Here is a 16,810-nt window from a genome sequence, read left to right as displayed (position 1 = left end):
ATGACGTCGGACAAATTAAGCCGGGACAAGTCAAGCTCCTATTGGACTGGAGTTCCGTTCCGGCGTTCCAGTCGCGTGCGGAGCGGTACAGCGCAGACAGAAACGGACGCAAGAGACGGGACGGTCACTCCTCCGTCATGCTGCATTAATAACATACTCTATGCCTACGTGTGTTGCTGCACTGTTTGTGTTCCCATATCCGCCGCTGAAAGCGGAAGACGGCTGGTGTTTGACGAACTGTTGACGATCCGCCAGCGGGCCCCGCCTCTTCGAGGCACAAATCCATGCGACAATTTTTGGGGGGGTTATGAATTGAAATGTGTTGACAATGCTTTTCAAAAGTGTGTTTCAAAGCGGAAGTTTATTTCAACCACCCAAAAATCGGGGGTTGCGGATGACACTGGCAGGATTTGTGGTATTTTTCCCTCTCCTTCCCTCGCCAAAGGACTTTTGTCTTTGTGCTGGCTCGCATTGCGTCAGGTGTGGAAGTGACCGCAAATGGAGCTGCCCTAGAAATGTCAGCGCAGCAGCGTTTTTACTCGCGAGGAAGCCAGTTCTTCGAAAGGCGGGCGGAAAAGGGTCCGGCTGACAGGTTTGACAGGTCTCCCGGGTCGAGTCGAGGGGTCGCGTACACCTGGCGCTGACCCAGTTTGATTCCCGGCGGCCCTCGAGAGCAAGCGTCGGCTCGATCCGACGGAAAACAAAAGCGCGGGCCTTCGAAATATAGATTCTTTCATTTCACGGGCACTGGATGACGGCCGCTATTAGTCCTGATTACGGTCTGATTACGTGTTCTGGTCTCCTTTGGCCCCATGAGCCACGCGTTAAGTGTGGCAAAGATCTTGATCCTCCCCCGATGATTCGCGTCTGCGCTTGCCGGATGTAACGAGTCTGGTTCAGCGGCGCCGCACTCATGAACGCTAGCGGATGGATCGACGCAGTCCAAAGCTGCGCACTGAAACTTTTTAATTGGAATTGTTCTCCAAATGAAGTTTTACGGGTTGACGATGCCCGTCCGGCAACGTTTTCCCTTTGGTGTTTCTCGGAAGGGTTCAATGGTTTCCCGCAACTGCGGCACTTCGCCTCGATTGTCGTGGCCTCATCACAAAGACTGTCGGGGGAGGGATGGAGGATTTGCTTTGCTGTCAGAACTGCAGTTCTCCATTATGGGCGCCCGCAACGAAAGCACGCGTGCGTGCGTGCGGACAAAGTATTTGGTCAGCAGGTGCCAACGAGTAACTCTCGTGCCGACTTTGCGTTTTGCCGTCGTCGGACCGTCGGTCCCGCCAGCTCGCCGACTTTTTCGACCGGTGTTGAGCGTTTGAGTCCGTCTGTTTGCACCTTTTGACCAAGTAGCGCTGGGGAAAAAAAAAAAAAAAAGATTTGCACGCGAGTTATCCGTGTCCAATGCTTGCGATCGAAAGACCGAGGGCTGGAACTCGGGACTGCATACGTAGCTGATTTTATTCTCGAGTGAAGAATGTTCAAATGCGACTTAAAACATGTCCGGCACGTTTAACCGACATGAACTTTTTCAAGATATTTCTAGTCGTCACCTTGAAAAAAAAAGAAGCGTTCACTGCCATCGACGGATTTATGCGTCCGGGAGGTTTTTCAGTGGGTACACTCACCCCGATTGCCGATGAATAGGAAGTATGTAAAGCGCTGTAATGACTAACAGATTCTGTAGAAGGCGACGTTGCATCGCTGTGGCTTTCACGTCCGAGAAGATCAAAATAAGCGTGCACATTTTGGCTTGTCCCCTCGACGGTGAGGGAACGGAAATGGCGACACGGCGGGAGTCAGACAAAGCTCAGTCATCTCACACTCCAGCAGGGTAATGTATACTTTAATCTACGGGATAGAGAGAGTACGTGTTGTCACAGTTGTAGAAAGTGTGAGGAAAGATGACTCAGTTGACGGAGTGAATGACGAAGGCGATGCAAAAAAAGGCCACTGACGTTCAACTTGGGGGCCAAACGCTGAGTCAGGCGCGTTTCATACTTCTCGGTCTGGGAACAAATGATTATTTTGCCGGTTTGGGCTGTCATAAAAGCAAAAAATATTTGCGTCCAAGTCACTCTTCTTCTTGATCTTTCTTTTGATTTTCCCCGCTGTTTTGTCGGTCTGCTGACTAATAAACAGCAGAAAGTAGTGGAAAAATGTCTTCTTTTTCTTTTGGGTTCGGGCTCACGCTTGCATTGTGACAGAACACGAGCGCGTCTCACAAGGTCAGTCAAATCGCTCGGAAACGTCTGAAGGCAAAATGGCGAAGTCGCCCTTGAAAAGGTTTGCCAGCGAATGAGCTCGTCAACGTTTTTGCTTCGAATCGTGCAAACGCACCGCAACAAGCTGCTTCCTTTGATCAGCTGAGGAGAAATCCTGCGAAGCAGCGTGCGACATCCTCTGGGGAGAAATTGTCATCGCCAAGCACAAGCCGTCCTGTTGTTGTTGGCAACTTGTGGAACGTCTGGAGAAACTTTGATGCAAAATTGAGGCGCTACTGCTCAGTTCACATTTCTGCACCTAAAAAAATGTATCGGCTCGCTTTCTTAAGATGCTGCCATGATTAAATTAGCATTTTAGCTGCAATAATTCAAACAATCATTTGTTAAAATCCAAGCGTAGGCATGAAAGTAGAGCTAATCTTACTCAAATGATCGGACGTGAGCATTGTGGTCCAAATGTCTGAAAGCAGACAGCTCACGTGTACATTTTGGAATAAAAAAACAAAAACAAAACAAAACGAGTTTTATTTTCAAAGGGGAACAACAACAGTTTAATGAGGAGGGATTCCAAAATGTCATGCAATAAAACGTGATGAATTATTTATAGCGTGAGCGTATATCGGAAATGAAATGCGTCTATCGATGGTGTTGAAAGCAAACAGGTCAACATCGCGTGCGTGCGTGCGGGCGCGACGCCGCCGGGGCAGCACGTTGACCTTTTCCTCCGTCTGGAGGCGGAGACGGACGAGTGTTTAATGTCACCGCCGGGGGAGACCGCGGGGGACATCGGTCGGGGTCGGGTGGGGCGACAATGCAGCAACCCGTTTGTCGGTGGGAGGCAGAAGGTGGATTTTGTCATCATTTTTTGGGGTTGTTGCCAAATTGACGTCCAACAACGGACCTTTTCCCCCTTTTTGACCAATCGCCACCTCCCAGTTTTGCATCACAAGCTGTCGACGTGTTGGGAGTGGAAAAAAATGTTTTGTTTTGTTTTGCTTCCTGTTGTTTGACTAGTTCGCACGCCGCCGCCGTCCTCGCCAACTCTTGTTTTGGTTTGTCGGAATATTTGACAATGGATGTCTTTTTTTGAAAGAGGCTGAAAATGCAAAAACTACGTTTGCAACGTTATTACTTGTGAGATTTTGCCAATGCAGTGAACTGTATTGCAACTTGATCATGCTGGGATGGCCAAAATCTGCAATGTAGCAAAAGATTCTTTTAAAATATTCCTTTGCGCTTCTTTCTCACTCTTGCTGGCAAAAAGTGGCCAGCCTGTCATATAACATCACTTTGAGGAAATGAAAAGAAACGAAGCAAAATGTGCTCTTGATTTCTCACTCACAGTTGAAGTTTCCCCAAAAACTGACAGAGTAAAGAGAATTTCAAGTTGCATATTTCGACAAACTAACAAATTTTCCGAAATGCAAGTTTACTAGCTGCATTCAGGAGTGACATCATTCAATAGAATGATTAGCATGATTCATTCGTCGCCACTCACTCCTTCTGTCGCGTGGGACCTGAACACCAGAGGGCAGTGTAACAATCACGTGGAAACAACAAGCGTTTACTAATGTAAAGTCCTCACTAAACCGCAGTAATGTTAGTCAGAAGATATATATATATATATATATATATATATATGCCCGTGGGTGTTGATATATGGTCTGTCTATGTGCGTTGCTGCACCGTATGTGTTCCCACATCTGTTGTTGAAAGTGTTTTACGCTTCCCCTTCTTGATTGAGGCAAAGTAACGTGTCAGCCTGGGAGTCCCCCGCCAAGTCTAAATATTCCCCAGACACACACACACACACACACACACACTCGTACATCGCAAAATAAACAACACCCCCTTCCGGGGGGGGGGGCTTGACATTCTGCGTCTTCAGGATGAGGAGGAAGACGACGGCAAGCGGCCCAACGAGACCCGCGACGCAAACTTGTCCGACGCCTGCTGGGGAAAATCGATGGCCGTGCTCGGTGTGTGCTTTCAACCGAGGGGAGCGACGAGGCCTACGAGGAGGAGCTACGAAAGGATTTGAAAACGTCAAAATGCGGCATTCGCTTCTGGCGTACATTTTACCAATTGACGGAACAAAATCGTGTTTAAGGTGGAGGGGAAAAAGCTTTCCCCGCTGTCATTTTCAAATGTCCCGTCGAAAAAAATTCAAATTATACTTTGGCAAAGTAAAAAAAAACGCCATAAAACCTCTTTGCTACGTTCTAACTTCCTCAATTCTGTTTCATATTTTCACTATAATTTGAGAAGACCACAGTCGAAGGCGGATTAGACACACGATGTACATTTCTGTTTTTAACTTGAAACTACAAATAATTGGGTTTGTTTTTCAAAAATATATTTATTTTCATTTTTGACCATTTATGACTCATTGCACATGTCCAGTTTTTCACGCTACTAATTATTGCACATTTATTTCCATCAGAAACCCGAATTATTAGTTAGGATTGGCACAGCCTCGGTGTGGATTTGCAGTTTGATGCTGCACGCTGATGTCGTCGGGGCGGCGGCTCGAGTCCAGAAGGCTTCGGCGCCGGCCGACGGGAAGTGAACCGCGTTTTCAGACGCGCTGGAAATGACTCCAAAACTCAAATACGCGTCCCCAAACTTAATGCCGTGCGATAGAAGGATCCACCCGGGGATGCGGTTGCCACGGTTTCCATGGCAATGTCACACTGATTAATGCGCAGGCACGTAAAAAGCAAGAGTTTTTTTTTTTTTTAATAACTCGAAGCATTAATAAAAGCTGGAGCAAGATGAGGACCGCGGCAAAGCCCGTTGGGAGAGCAGAGACGTGGACCGATGGCCGCAAAAGTTTTGTTTCTGCCCATTTTGCCCCCGACCAAAGTTTTTTTTTCCCCTCGGCCTTTCGGCTTGTGGTCGCCGGCAGTCGGTCGCCACGGCAACCTGGAAGCACCCCAGCTCCCTCTTGTTCTCCACAACGATGAAAAAGTCTCTTGACGCAAACGTAAAACGAGCTTTTCATCCTCGTGGGTCTCATGAAAGGACGTGCTTGATGATGAAAGCTGCAGCGTTGAGCGATGGAAAAACGGTCCCGCGTATTCGTGTTTTATTATTCCCCCTCGACCCCTCCTCGTTGGTAAACAATTTACATGACGTTATCAGAGAAGAACGTCGACATCGAGAACTGAAGCGATGCTTTATTCTGGTCGGTGAGGCCGCTTCAGGGATGGTTTGGCGTAGCGCTCGCCCGTTTTCACGTGCATTTTTTTTTTTAGATCTTTATGACTTTTCATGTTTCATTCACGAGCAAGACTAGAAAGGCACACAAGAAACGCAGCTATCCAAGAAAACTGCCGGCTAAACGGATTACTTTGCGGGATCCAAAACGGCTCACTGCAAATACAGTCCAGGTCCAAGGTGGGGAACACTGTGACACCCAAGTGACCATTTTTTTTTTAGGAATTTTACTTTCTGTAACCCTTCCAGACGTGAGAAACGAGCGTTGCAGTTGCTATTTCCTCTTCAACTATTTCATGGACCCTGGAGACGACTAAAACACACTCAGAAAAACTCAGACAGGAGCTGCTGTTGGCCACAGACCCACGCAGGCACTCACGCAGACTCGGGAGTTTCCCACGGCAGCGCGGCCCACTAAGCCCCGCCTCTTAAAGGCGCATCCATGTTTAAGTACACTGGAGTGGGTCTGTCTTGATGGCTTACACACAATACACAAAAGACGGGATTCAAATTTGTGGTTTTGGTGTGAATTTTTGTCCCTTCTCATTTTTTCAAAAGATTGTTTTATCACAGACATTTTTTTAATAATAATAATAATTATCCACTGAATTTGTCATACGTACAATCCTGTTACTATAGCTCTTTTCAAAAATGACAACATCAAACAAAGCTAATTCATCTCTTCATTTTTTTTTTTTTTTTTGCCGTAATGAAGCATTACTCGTATTATCAAAAATTGTTGTGAAAGTTTTCTTTTTATCGTACAGCAGTTTGTTCAGTTGGCAAAGCAACTAGCACTGCTAGCGTGTACGTTTCAGGAAAAACATTAGCAATGAGTTGCAACCTTGTCGCCGGAAAGAGATTAAAACTAAATTAGCATTCAAATGAAAAGCAACTGTTGAATTTTCAAGACTTGATTCCGCGCTGTTGTGGGAAGGTTTGTTTTGAAGTTGCCGGACATTTCTGCAACAACACATGACAAAATGTCAAAAGTCTACAGTTGGTCAGTCAGTGAGTTTATCTTGACCAGAGCTGAAAAATCATGTCAAATTTCCATTTGTAGCAGTTTACGTTGTAGTCCTACAAAGGTGACCAGGCAGCATACGACGTGAAATGGTTTTTTTTTTTTTTTTTTTTTTTTTTAACCGGTCGCGGAGCGCAATCAGCGGGGCGAACAGATTCTACGTGGGTCAGACGAGGTGACGTGATGGGTGTAGATGCGCTTTTTCCAGCTTCTTGCACATCAACACGGGGCAGGGAGGGTAAATAACGAAGGCAACGAACGGCGCATGCGTGACAAACGTCCAAATTTTTCATCTGCAGCTGAGGCAGGCTGATCATGGCAACCAGAGAAATCGACCGGAGGCAGACAGAATCTTCCTTATTGCTGTCTCGAAATTGACTTCCAATCGGTGAAAAACAAAAATGGCGGAGGAAGACCCAGGAGGGCATAAATTGCACCACCATCTGGGTTTTTTTTTTTTTTTTGTTTTTTAGTTGGGGGGGGAGGGGGGTTGGTTCTCCCTCGTCCCCGAAGGTGGGCTGGCTGGTGCCAAGGAGCAAAAATAGCAAGGCGTCATGCCAATTAAAATTTTTCCCGGGCCCGCCGTTTCCTGCCAATCACACAATAACGACTTATTATTATTATGCAGCCACTTTATGCATTTTTCCTTTGCTTCTAATCCCTTGCCGGTTTTTTTTTTTTTTTTTTTTTTTTTTGGCGTCTTCGTGGGCTTCGCATTTGCATTCGGTGACGTGGGCAAGCTCAGTCGGTCTGAAAGTTCACGTCGACGTGGAGAGAAACGAGGACCTTTGAGATCAAATGTAATCCATTCTTCCCGGTAAGTAATTGAGGGCTGAAAGCAACATTTTGGACACGTGACTGTATTCAAAGCCACGCCGCACAGTTGATCAATTGTACTTTTTTTCCCCGTTTTTCGAGTGCAGCGACAGCGATACGGAGACTGGGAGGGTCACAGGAAGGCACAGGAAGTGGGCGGCCTTGATCATTCAAAAACAAAACATTTTGCTCTTCGAGTTGTTGCATTTTAGGTGAATCCTGAAATGCTGTCCCGCTAAAGTTTTGCCAATCGTGCGTCACGGTGGGCTGGTTGTGAAAGACAATAATCTGCCTTTCTGATTGGCAAGAAAGCAAAGAGTGGAGAGTCTCTGTCGCCGGCGGGTGCAGCCAGCTTGATCGGCTGCCAACAGTCAACCCAAATAGGCAATGCGGAGCCCAAGAACACAATACAAGCGCAAAGTTTTTCTGTCGCAACGCGACGGTAGATGTGCGCTGCTCAGCGGGTTTTGCGCCACAACGCGTAGACTGGACTCGGAGATGGGCTAAATGGTTCCATTCCGACTGGCGATGATCACAATTCTCACCTAAACGGTTTCTGCGTCCCGGTTCCACCTTTTCAAACAGGAAACAGTCTTGGTAGTTTTTGTGCAAACCCGAGAGCAAAGCAAAGCGGTTAGCTGAGGTCATCGTCGTTCCCTCCCTCGCTCCAAGTGTCAACATTCCAGAAACGCTATCAGAGCGTCGATGCTCAGCGGCTCGCGGAAGAGATCTTTGTGCCAGATGCGCCCGCCGGCCAATGTAAACGGTCGCTCGATCCGACGTGTCGCGGGACGCGCCGTGGTTTCACCGCACGCGTTTGTGGCCGTGCCGCCAAAGATGCCGGGATGCCTTCCAGGACGAGAAGATGGAGAGAGCGCCGCAAACTTTACACATTGCCACACGTTGACAAAGGCCTGACATTTCCCTTCTGGATGGAAATTCTTTGCTTTTCCTCCTCCTGGTCATTCATTCGCCGCTTGCGCGCGTAATTGTGCGACTCCAGCTCACCTGTGACCCGGTTGAGGATAAGCACCATAGAAAATGGATGGGCGGCTCCTTGACCTTCATTCCAATTTGTCATCAATAGCAACGAGGTGAATGACGACGTGGCGCTAACGTGCTAACGGTGCCTCGCGCTGTCCTTCCCAGGACCCCAGAAGCAAGCACAAGTTCAAAATTCACTCCTACGGCAGTCCCACCTTCTGCGACCACTGCGGCTCTCTGCTCTACGGCCTCATCCACCAGGGCATGAAATGCGACAGTGAGTATGGCGTCCGAGCGTCTCTCTTTTGTCCCGTCCGTGACGTACTGCGCGTCCTTTCTTTCGACATCGCTATGACCGACCGAAGCCAAAACGCCGGATGTCGTCATCTTTGGTAGCTTTTGAAGACTTCCTGTGGCAAAGAAAAGATCAGTGCGGAAGCGCTTGGAGCACTTTTGCCCAACGCAGAAGTTTTGGTGTGCAATTTTTAATGACGTGTGTTTGACGGTCTCCGTTTGGCAGCTTTTCACCTTTGGCAGGTGGTTCTAAAACGGGGGTGCACCGAATGTAAAGTGGACGTACAGCTGGATGGTCCTCAACCTTTTCTTCCCCTCATCACATCTCCCCCCCCCCCTTCATCTTCTCAAGTCCTCTCCATCCATCACCTTCTCCGGCTCTCTCCTCCTCTTCCGCACGCCGTCCATCTGCGGGTCTCCGATCGGGAGGGGGCAGAACAAATTGGTAACGGGGAGCGTCTCCGGTCCGCGTCCGTGTCGGATTTACCTTGTCGGCCCGGCGGAGGTGGGAAAAGGGTCGGAGCTCGATGGTTCGACAGGAACAGGAACAGGGAAGAAGTTGACGCCCCTTCGCGTACCATCGACTGCACTGACGGGGCACGACATCAGGGACGCCCGAACAACGGGGTCAAGATCCAATGAACACCTCACTCGGGTGGCGGGTGTCCTGGATCTATGAGGTTCCCCCCCTTGAACGTGTGCAGAGATGTGTACCTAATGACTTGTCCCGCGAGCGCACCCCCCAGAGTCGAAAGAGATCAAGACGAACGGCCAGATGTGAATTTTTCCAAACTCGTTGCTCCTCCTTCCTGAACGCAAGCCAAGTAGTTCCGTCGGTTTATCTCGAAATGCGTCTGACATCGATACATACGTGTCCATATCTAGTTTTTTTTTTTCGCTTTTTTTGACAGCTATTTGTTGTCCTTTTTGCCTTTCATGCGGCGTCGTCACGTCCAGCCTGCGACATGAACGTGCACAAGCAGTGCGTGGTCAACGTGCCCAGCCTGTGCGGGACGGACCACACGGAGCGGCGGGGTCGCCTCTTCCTCAAGATTGAGGTCAGCGGCGACAGGCTACACGTCACAGGTCGGTCGCAAAGGCAGCCTTGCGATGTTGAGAAAGATTTGCCAGCTATTCCCGCTAATCTCCCCGCCGGTCGGCTCTTCCACCGCTGCGTTGGGCGACACGGCCGACGCACGCACGTGTGCCGCCTCGACCTCCATTTTCCCCCTGGCCTGGACAAAAAACGACCGCTTGTCAACGCTAAACGTGAGGCCGTCTTTGGGGCTCGCGTTTATGCTGAGCTTTTAAGAGGGCCTCCCGTTGAAAAATCGACTTTTTCATTTATTTGATACAAAAAACAAGTGCTACCTTCAGCCACTGCGTTGTATACAAAACAAAAAAGAGGAAAAAAAATGTAATTAGTCTATGTAGCGTATTCAGGTGTCATCCGCGTGCCTTTAATGGGCGTGGCCTAACGAGCGACATCAGGATCTGGAGCAGGATTATTTTGGTGCCTGTAACTGTTCCGTCACTTATTGCGCAAAACGTGCCTCTAAAAACTGCCGAATATCAGCAAGACGAGGAAATTGGCTGCGTGAAGGATTTGCGTCTTTTTTTTTTTTTTTTTTTCCAACCCTCATACTATTTTAACAAAAGCATGCAACAACCGCGTTATCAAAATATGTAAGCATTGTTTCTAATTGTGTGTTGGGGGTGCACATCTCCATTTCAAGAAATACAGTTGGACCCGGAGGGATAGAGTAGCCGTTTCCATGGTTACTCTCCACACGCCGCGCTGGAGGAGAGCGGCGAGAGTGCGGCTCCCCGTCAGAGGGGACCAATTAAACTGCTCTTAACGACGAGCGCGGCCAATCACAGCGGAGAACACCTCCGACGGCCATTCAAAAAATGGGAATCTCACTTTGCGAGGGACAATTGCACGAAATTCCGTACAAGAAAATTTCAGTTCCGACATCTAGATCGTACACACACACACACACAGTGTGCTGTCGTTATTTTTTTCGGTTCCAGTCACTGTGATTTGACAGGCGCGCCATCGCACTCGCAAATCTGCACAGTCGAGCACGAAAAATCACACGGGTAAAATTTGTTACAACTAGATAGATAATACATAGATATTGAAAAGACGTCGCTTATTTTGTGTGGCCTTATCCAATGTTCTCGCTAAGCTGCGCAAATGCGCACTTGTCGCAAACTCTCAGCGCACATGAAAACCGATCCAGCGCAGCGAACCACAGCCGGACGTATATTTTCTTTTCTTTTTTTTTTAAACACGGAAGCACAGCCTACTTCTACTTCCTAGTTTACCTGGACTCCCCCCCCCCCCCCACACACACACACACTTATAATTACAAACGGAACCCACACCCGCTACTTTATATCTGCGGGCGTGACGGACCACACCCGTACATTTTTCAAATGTTGGTGACTCCGGTTCCCGTATTGCAGATTCAGTGCGTTGTGCATAATTCATCGTGGTTGGTTGTTTATAGGAAGTCAAAAGGAATCTGTGGACAATTCATATGAATCGGGGGAGGTTCAAACAGCTTCAAAAATAATCCAGAAAACATGGGGGTCACCACTTTGCTGATTTCACCTACTGCGCAGGTGATCTGGAATCTAACTCCAGCGATCAAATGAGGCATGACGGTATAATTTGAACAAAACTTGATTGACCAAAATCATCGGAATATTACAATGTGTAATTGTTTGATTGCAAAAAAAGAGGCAGATCTAAACGTACTCAGTTAGCATCGACAGTTTGTCAGTGTGTAATTATTGAATGCGTGTTTGAGCCCGGCGCTCAAACTCTGCACCTGGACCGGAGAAGAGCGCAAGCATCGGAACCCTCAGGGAGGTCACGGAAAGCGACAGCTGGGCCACTCGCGCAACCGCTTCCTCGCTCGCCATGTGCGCCTCTCGCGCGCTCGCGAGGAAATGAGGTGCGAGTGATTGATGCGCCGCTGAGCGATTGTCAAACAGGAAAAACACACAACACAGCAGAAAGCCGGGGAGTGATTGACTTGTGGACCCCCCCGACATCATGCGCACGCCCCGTACATCGTTCACACTTCATTTCCGCTGGTGAGCGCCGAGTTCATCTCCTGAGGACGATGACCATGATGTCAAAGCAAAGCAAAATGGGGCCCAACTTGTCTCCAGAACCGTTCGTCTCATCGTGAAGCCGACCCTTGGCCACATTTCACAGTCACTCTTCTAGATTTTCTTTTTCTTGCAATTCCCCAAAATGTAACGATGGGGCCTATTTTCACAGCCGCTTATCCTCACAAGCGTCCGCCCGGAACTGACCCACCCGGAGAAGAGCCACACTTGCAAACCCCACACAGGCGGGGCCGGGATTCGAACCCCGATCCTCGCAAGTGTGAGGGAAACAGATGTCGGGTCTGAAAAGAGAACTGGAGGCAGTGGAAGTTGTTTTGGTCTTTTTTGTGTGCGTCCAGGCTCAGCACTCAAATGGCAGCAGTGCAAACTGAGCTGCTGCTGCTTGGTTTTCTTTTTTTTTTTTTTTTTTTTTTTTTTTGCTTTCGTCTCCCCCTCTGGCTTCTGCACACAAGTGTGTGTGTGTGTGGGGGGGGGGGGGGCTTCCGTGCGGTTCAGCGCTCTGTTCGGCGTGAACTTGATGAAATCTTTCCAGTCAACAAAACATACAAATCTCTCAGGCGGAACCGCGTTCTCGCCATCGTTTCCGCTCTCGTAACATGAACGTCGCTTCTCTCTCTCGGCTTCATCGAAAAAATCCTGCGTGACTCGGCGGGCAAAAGTACGGCGGCACAATTCTTCCGGCCAGGGTTGTCCTCACCTCTTTGTTGCCCCTGAGTTTCAAATCCTGATCGTAAAGTGGACTCCGCTGATTTAAGGCCTCGCGATACAAGTCATCACTTTCCGACCTTTCAAGGACTCCTGGGTGAATTTCGATTGTTGAAGAGAGAAGAGAGAGAATTGATGAAGAGAAGAGGCCCTGAGACAGAGCCCTGGGCAACACCAGGAGGAATCTTGTGAGCTGCATTCATTGGCTTCCCACGACCTGTTCTAGCTCCAAATTCTACATACATGTAGCTCTGCGGGCGTCGTCGCCCGTCACAATTGCTGAGGTTGGCCTTTTACCTCCTACAACCTCACCTTCGGGTTTTTGTTTTTTTTTTTTCCCGTGGGGGGAATTAGGGTGAAGCCTTTTGATATGCAAAGTCGGCCGTAACGCGTTCTGGCCAATCAGAGACCAGAAAAATGCCGACGTCGTCGACGGCCAGCGCCTCGGCCCGCAACGTCCTTAATTTCGGGAGAAGTCCCGAAGTTCTGAGGATCGGCACCCGACTGATCGTGAAGATCTTGCGCAGGTGGCAACACACGCGAAGAACGTACATTTCCATTTACCGGACGCAGTGCAGCAGAGTGTTACAAAATGAAGAAAACAAACTATTGGAAATAAAATCATATAAATGCCCCCCCAGCCCAAATGTAGGTCAGTCCTCCCGAAGGCACGTCGATAAAAGTCGCCTCTTTCCTTCCAACGAGCACAACGCAAGAAGACGCCCGCTGTGGTGTCTGCGTGCTCGCTGGCATCTGTGGCATCGCGCGGCGGGGATGCGGCCAGCTCATGTTTTGCCCCCCCCCCCCCCGCAGATTATCAGACATCCTTAACTCGCACATGGCATTGTTATGCAACAGCACATTTGAATTTCAAAGGCTTTTCGTGAGATCGCGCTGCGGCGCCGCACGCACGCTTGCGCGCCCAAACGGCGGATGCGGGTCACGTGTCACATTTGGACTTTTTCGTTTTGGGCGCTCAGCGACGACAGAGCTCGCCTGTCGCGAGATCGCGTTCACGTCGCTGGCCGCAAGGCAATACTTATCTGGGTATTATGCCTGGGACACGGTCAATGTTTGCAATTATTATGAAATAATATGATATTACGGAACAATAAGGAGGTTAGCATAGCGTAGCTAAATGTTTGGTACAGGGAAGAGACAAAAACAAAATCTACGTGAATAATCACAATATTAGTGTAACCTATATTATCTTACAATGTTCAGTTACATAATATGGATGCAGTGCAGCAAAAATCGTATATATATATATTTTTTTTTTTTTTAAATCTGAAACCTGAAGGGGGAAAATTATTTCAAAAACATTTTATGAAAAAAAGTAAAAGGGTTAAATTTAGGGCAGCAATATACATATGAAATATATTTCATCTAACGATCCTCTCAATGTTGGACAATTCAATTTTTCTTTCTCCACAGTCACACGTGACGAAATATTGTCAAATAACTGTATAGTATCAATAGTATAATCCAGTTTTGCAACAATGTCAAATGTGTGAAATTTCAAAGTTAATGAATACCGGCCATCATGTTAACCAAATCGCATAATCGAGGAACATTTTGAAAAACAAAGAACAGTCTAGTTGCTTCGATTCCATTTTTCTGATGATCATGACCAAGAATCCACACAAATATTAATACATATATATATACATATATATATATATATATATATATATATATATATATATATTCCAAATCCTACTGCGCAACAGGAGGATTGTCCCTTTTTTTTTGGCCGATGATTCTTCTCATCGGGAGTTACGAGGAAGTCTCAAGCACGCGTGTTGTCCTCGCATCCAAACTACCACCGCCCCCCCCCCACCCCCAAAAAAAAAGCAAACGGAGGCAAGAAGACGCGTCCACGCACGTTCCGCGATGCTGTCAGCATCACAGCACTCGTATCCAAGCAACGAGCCGCAGTGGAGATGGTCCTTGGTCACAGTTTTGCCATTCACTTCACTAGAAGTTGTTTTGTCGATGCAAAAAGCCCCGTTGGAGCGTTTCATTCACAAGCTTCCTTGAGACCCGGTTTCGACGATTCGAGGAGAACGACCGGGGGCCCCCTGGTCCATCACCCCCCACGTAGTAGGACAGCTTCGGCGTACCTTCGTTGATTGGCAAAGCCAAGTGTAGTGTGCGGGCTCCCTCTGGTGGTATGCGAAAGAATGACGGAATTCCATTTTCAAAGTGTTAAAGCGGCTTCATGAAATATCAGCGATGATCAATAAAAGCTCCCAGGGCACGAACCTGGAGATGGAAATCAAAGGCAGCCAATAAAGGCGCAAATGCCCACATTTGCTGCACTTGAAAAGTTGCTTTGGCGTTGCCATGGAAGCGAGCGGGGGGGAGGGGGGGGGGTCCTCACATGATAACGTGGGCTGCTGAGCTTCTTCCGATTCGATTCATTTTTGTGCCGTGCCCGAGTCGCATGTCATCCAAGCGATGCAGTGGAGGCTCGAGTCTGCTGTAGTTTTTGGAAAGAAATGGAAAGCAACGATGCGCTTGAGCCAAATTGATAGTTTGGGCACTTTTTGCTATCCTACGCTAAAATACAAGCATTATTTTTCCATTTCATTTCTTCTCTTTTTTTGATTATTATTACGGAATCGCCACAGACTCTGAAGGCCAGCACCTGAAATGAAAATAATATGCATTGTGCTTTTTGTACTGAAAGTGTTCAGCTGCTAGGCCAAGCAAAATGGACGATCCATATCTATCCCTTTTGTGCCAGAATGTCAAGAACCTCATTGACGGGGGAGTTTCAAAACGCAGGACTGCGAGACAAAGGCATAATGTCCGCACCCGGTGACCCGGCGCACACTCAATGAACTGACAAATGCATGTGACAAAAACTCCGACATAAATAGACGCTGAATGCGCAACAGCTGCGACGAGTGCCAGAGGCGGCACCGCCCAGAGCGGCGACCGGGCCACGCCCCTCCCGGCAGTGCTCCAGCCCCGCTCATGACACCGCAAGAGTTTTTAAGATTTTGCTGTGCTTTCTTCGTACTGTTAAAGTTGATTGAGTCTGACGATAAACCCAACAGAAAAAAGTTACTCGAGGGGCGAGAAACGAAGGTGAGAGACAAACCATTAATCGGAAAGAGGATGAGAAAAGTCAATCAATGCATATTTGGAACCACCGGGCTGCAACGCTGCACCCGGCGAAGGAATCTGTGTACGTACTACTACACATGCAAGATGGCAGAAGCAAGCGGCCCCAAACGAGTACCCCCCCCCCCCCCCCGGGCCACCCCTTGCAGACGCTCGCTCGCGGTGAGTTAAGTTGGGCGGGTGGAGGCCTCGGTGAAGACCCGGGAGGGGGGGTACAGCCGGGTCGGGCTCCCCCTCAGAAGAGGAGGTACGCGGGGACAACAGGGAAGCGTGAGAAGATGGATGGCATATAATTCATCAATTGATAAAGAGAAGGAAAAAAAGAAAATGAGGCAAATGTTGTTTGAATGACTCGTGTCGCCTTTTGTGTCCTTGTGAAAGATTTCATTTCTTCCAGCTTTTGTTATTAGCTGAAAAGACGAGAAGCTGTCTGGCCGCTTACTGTAGACGTTGTCGCCATGGTGAACATGGCAAGCCCCCCTCCCCCCCCCAACACACACACACACACACACACACACACACTCCTTCTCCATGACATTAGCGTTGCTACGTAACAGGCCTACCACCCCCCCACCCCCCCCCCCCCACATGCCGGTTATCACACAGGAAATGTCACACTTTGGCCTCGCCGTCGGCGCCGATGAAATCGTGACGTCAGCTGTTTTGACTTGTATCGGAAAGGGTGTGAGACACAGGCTGCGTTTTTTTCGGGGGGGGGGGGGCTGGGGGGGGGGCGTCCACGACACGGCGTCGGCCGTTTCCCGGCAACCGTTAGCGGCGGGTGCCGTTTCGATTCGCGCGCTCCGCTTGTGCGATCGCAAGACGCACGTAATGTACAGCGTAGCCCCGTGCAAGGCGCCCTCTAGCGGCGCACGGAAGAATTTGCGCCTGCCTACCACCCCCCCCCCCACATGCCGGTTATCACACAGGAAATGTCACACTTTGGCCTCGCCGTCGGCGCCGATGAAATCGTGACGTCAGCTGTTTTGACTTGTATCGGAAAGGGTGTGAGACACAGGCTGCGTTTTTTTCCGGGGGGGGGGGGGCGTCCACGACACGGCGTCGGCCGTTTTCCCGGCAACCGTAGCGGCGGGTGCCGTTTATTCGCGCGCTCCGCTTTGCATCGCAAGACGCACGTAATGTACTGCGTAGACCCCGTGCAAGGCGCCCTCTAGCGGCGCACGGAAGAATTTGCGCCTGCCCACCCCCCCCCCACCCACATGCGGTTCACACAGGAAATTCACACTTTACTCGCCGTCGG

General features: G+C 49.0%; 1 protein-coding gene across 1 annotated transcript in view; it reads left to right on the top strand.

The window, feature by feature from the left end:
- The window catches only part of prkcab (protein kinase C, alpha, b), a 56,410-nt gene that overhangs the window by 31,419 nt on the left and 8,181 nt on the right, over positions 1–16,810 (top strand). The window contains exons 4-5 of the mRNA XM_061847355.1: positions 8,437–8,548; positions 9,523–9,651. Of these exons, the coding sequence (XP_061703339.1) occupies positions 8,437–8,548; positions 9,523–9,651 (241 nt within the window). The remainder of the gene's footprint in view (positions 1–8,436; positions 8,549–9,522; positions 9,652–16,810) is intronic.

This window comes from Syngnathoides biaculeatus, chromosome 16 (assembly GCF_019802595.1).
Source record: "Syngnathoides biaculeatus isolate LvHL_M chromosome 16, ASM1980259v1, whole genome shotgun sequence".
In the NCBI taxonomy this organism is placed as follows: Eukaryota; Metazoa; Chordata; class Actinopteri; order Syngnathiformes; family Syngnathidae; genus Syngnathoides; species Syngnathoides biaculeatus.
The sequence above is the reverse complement of the archived record's forward strand: the minus strand, read 5'-3'. Positions and strand labels throughout refer to the sequence as shown.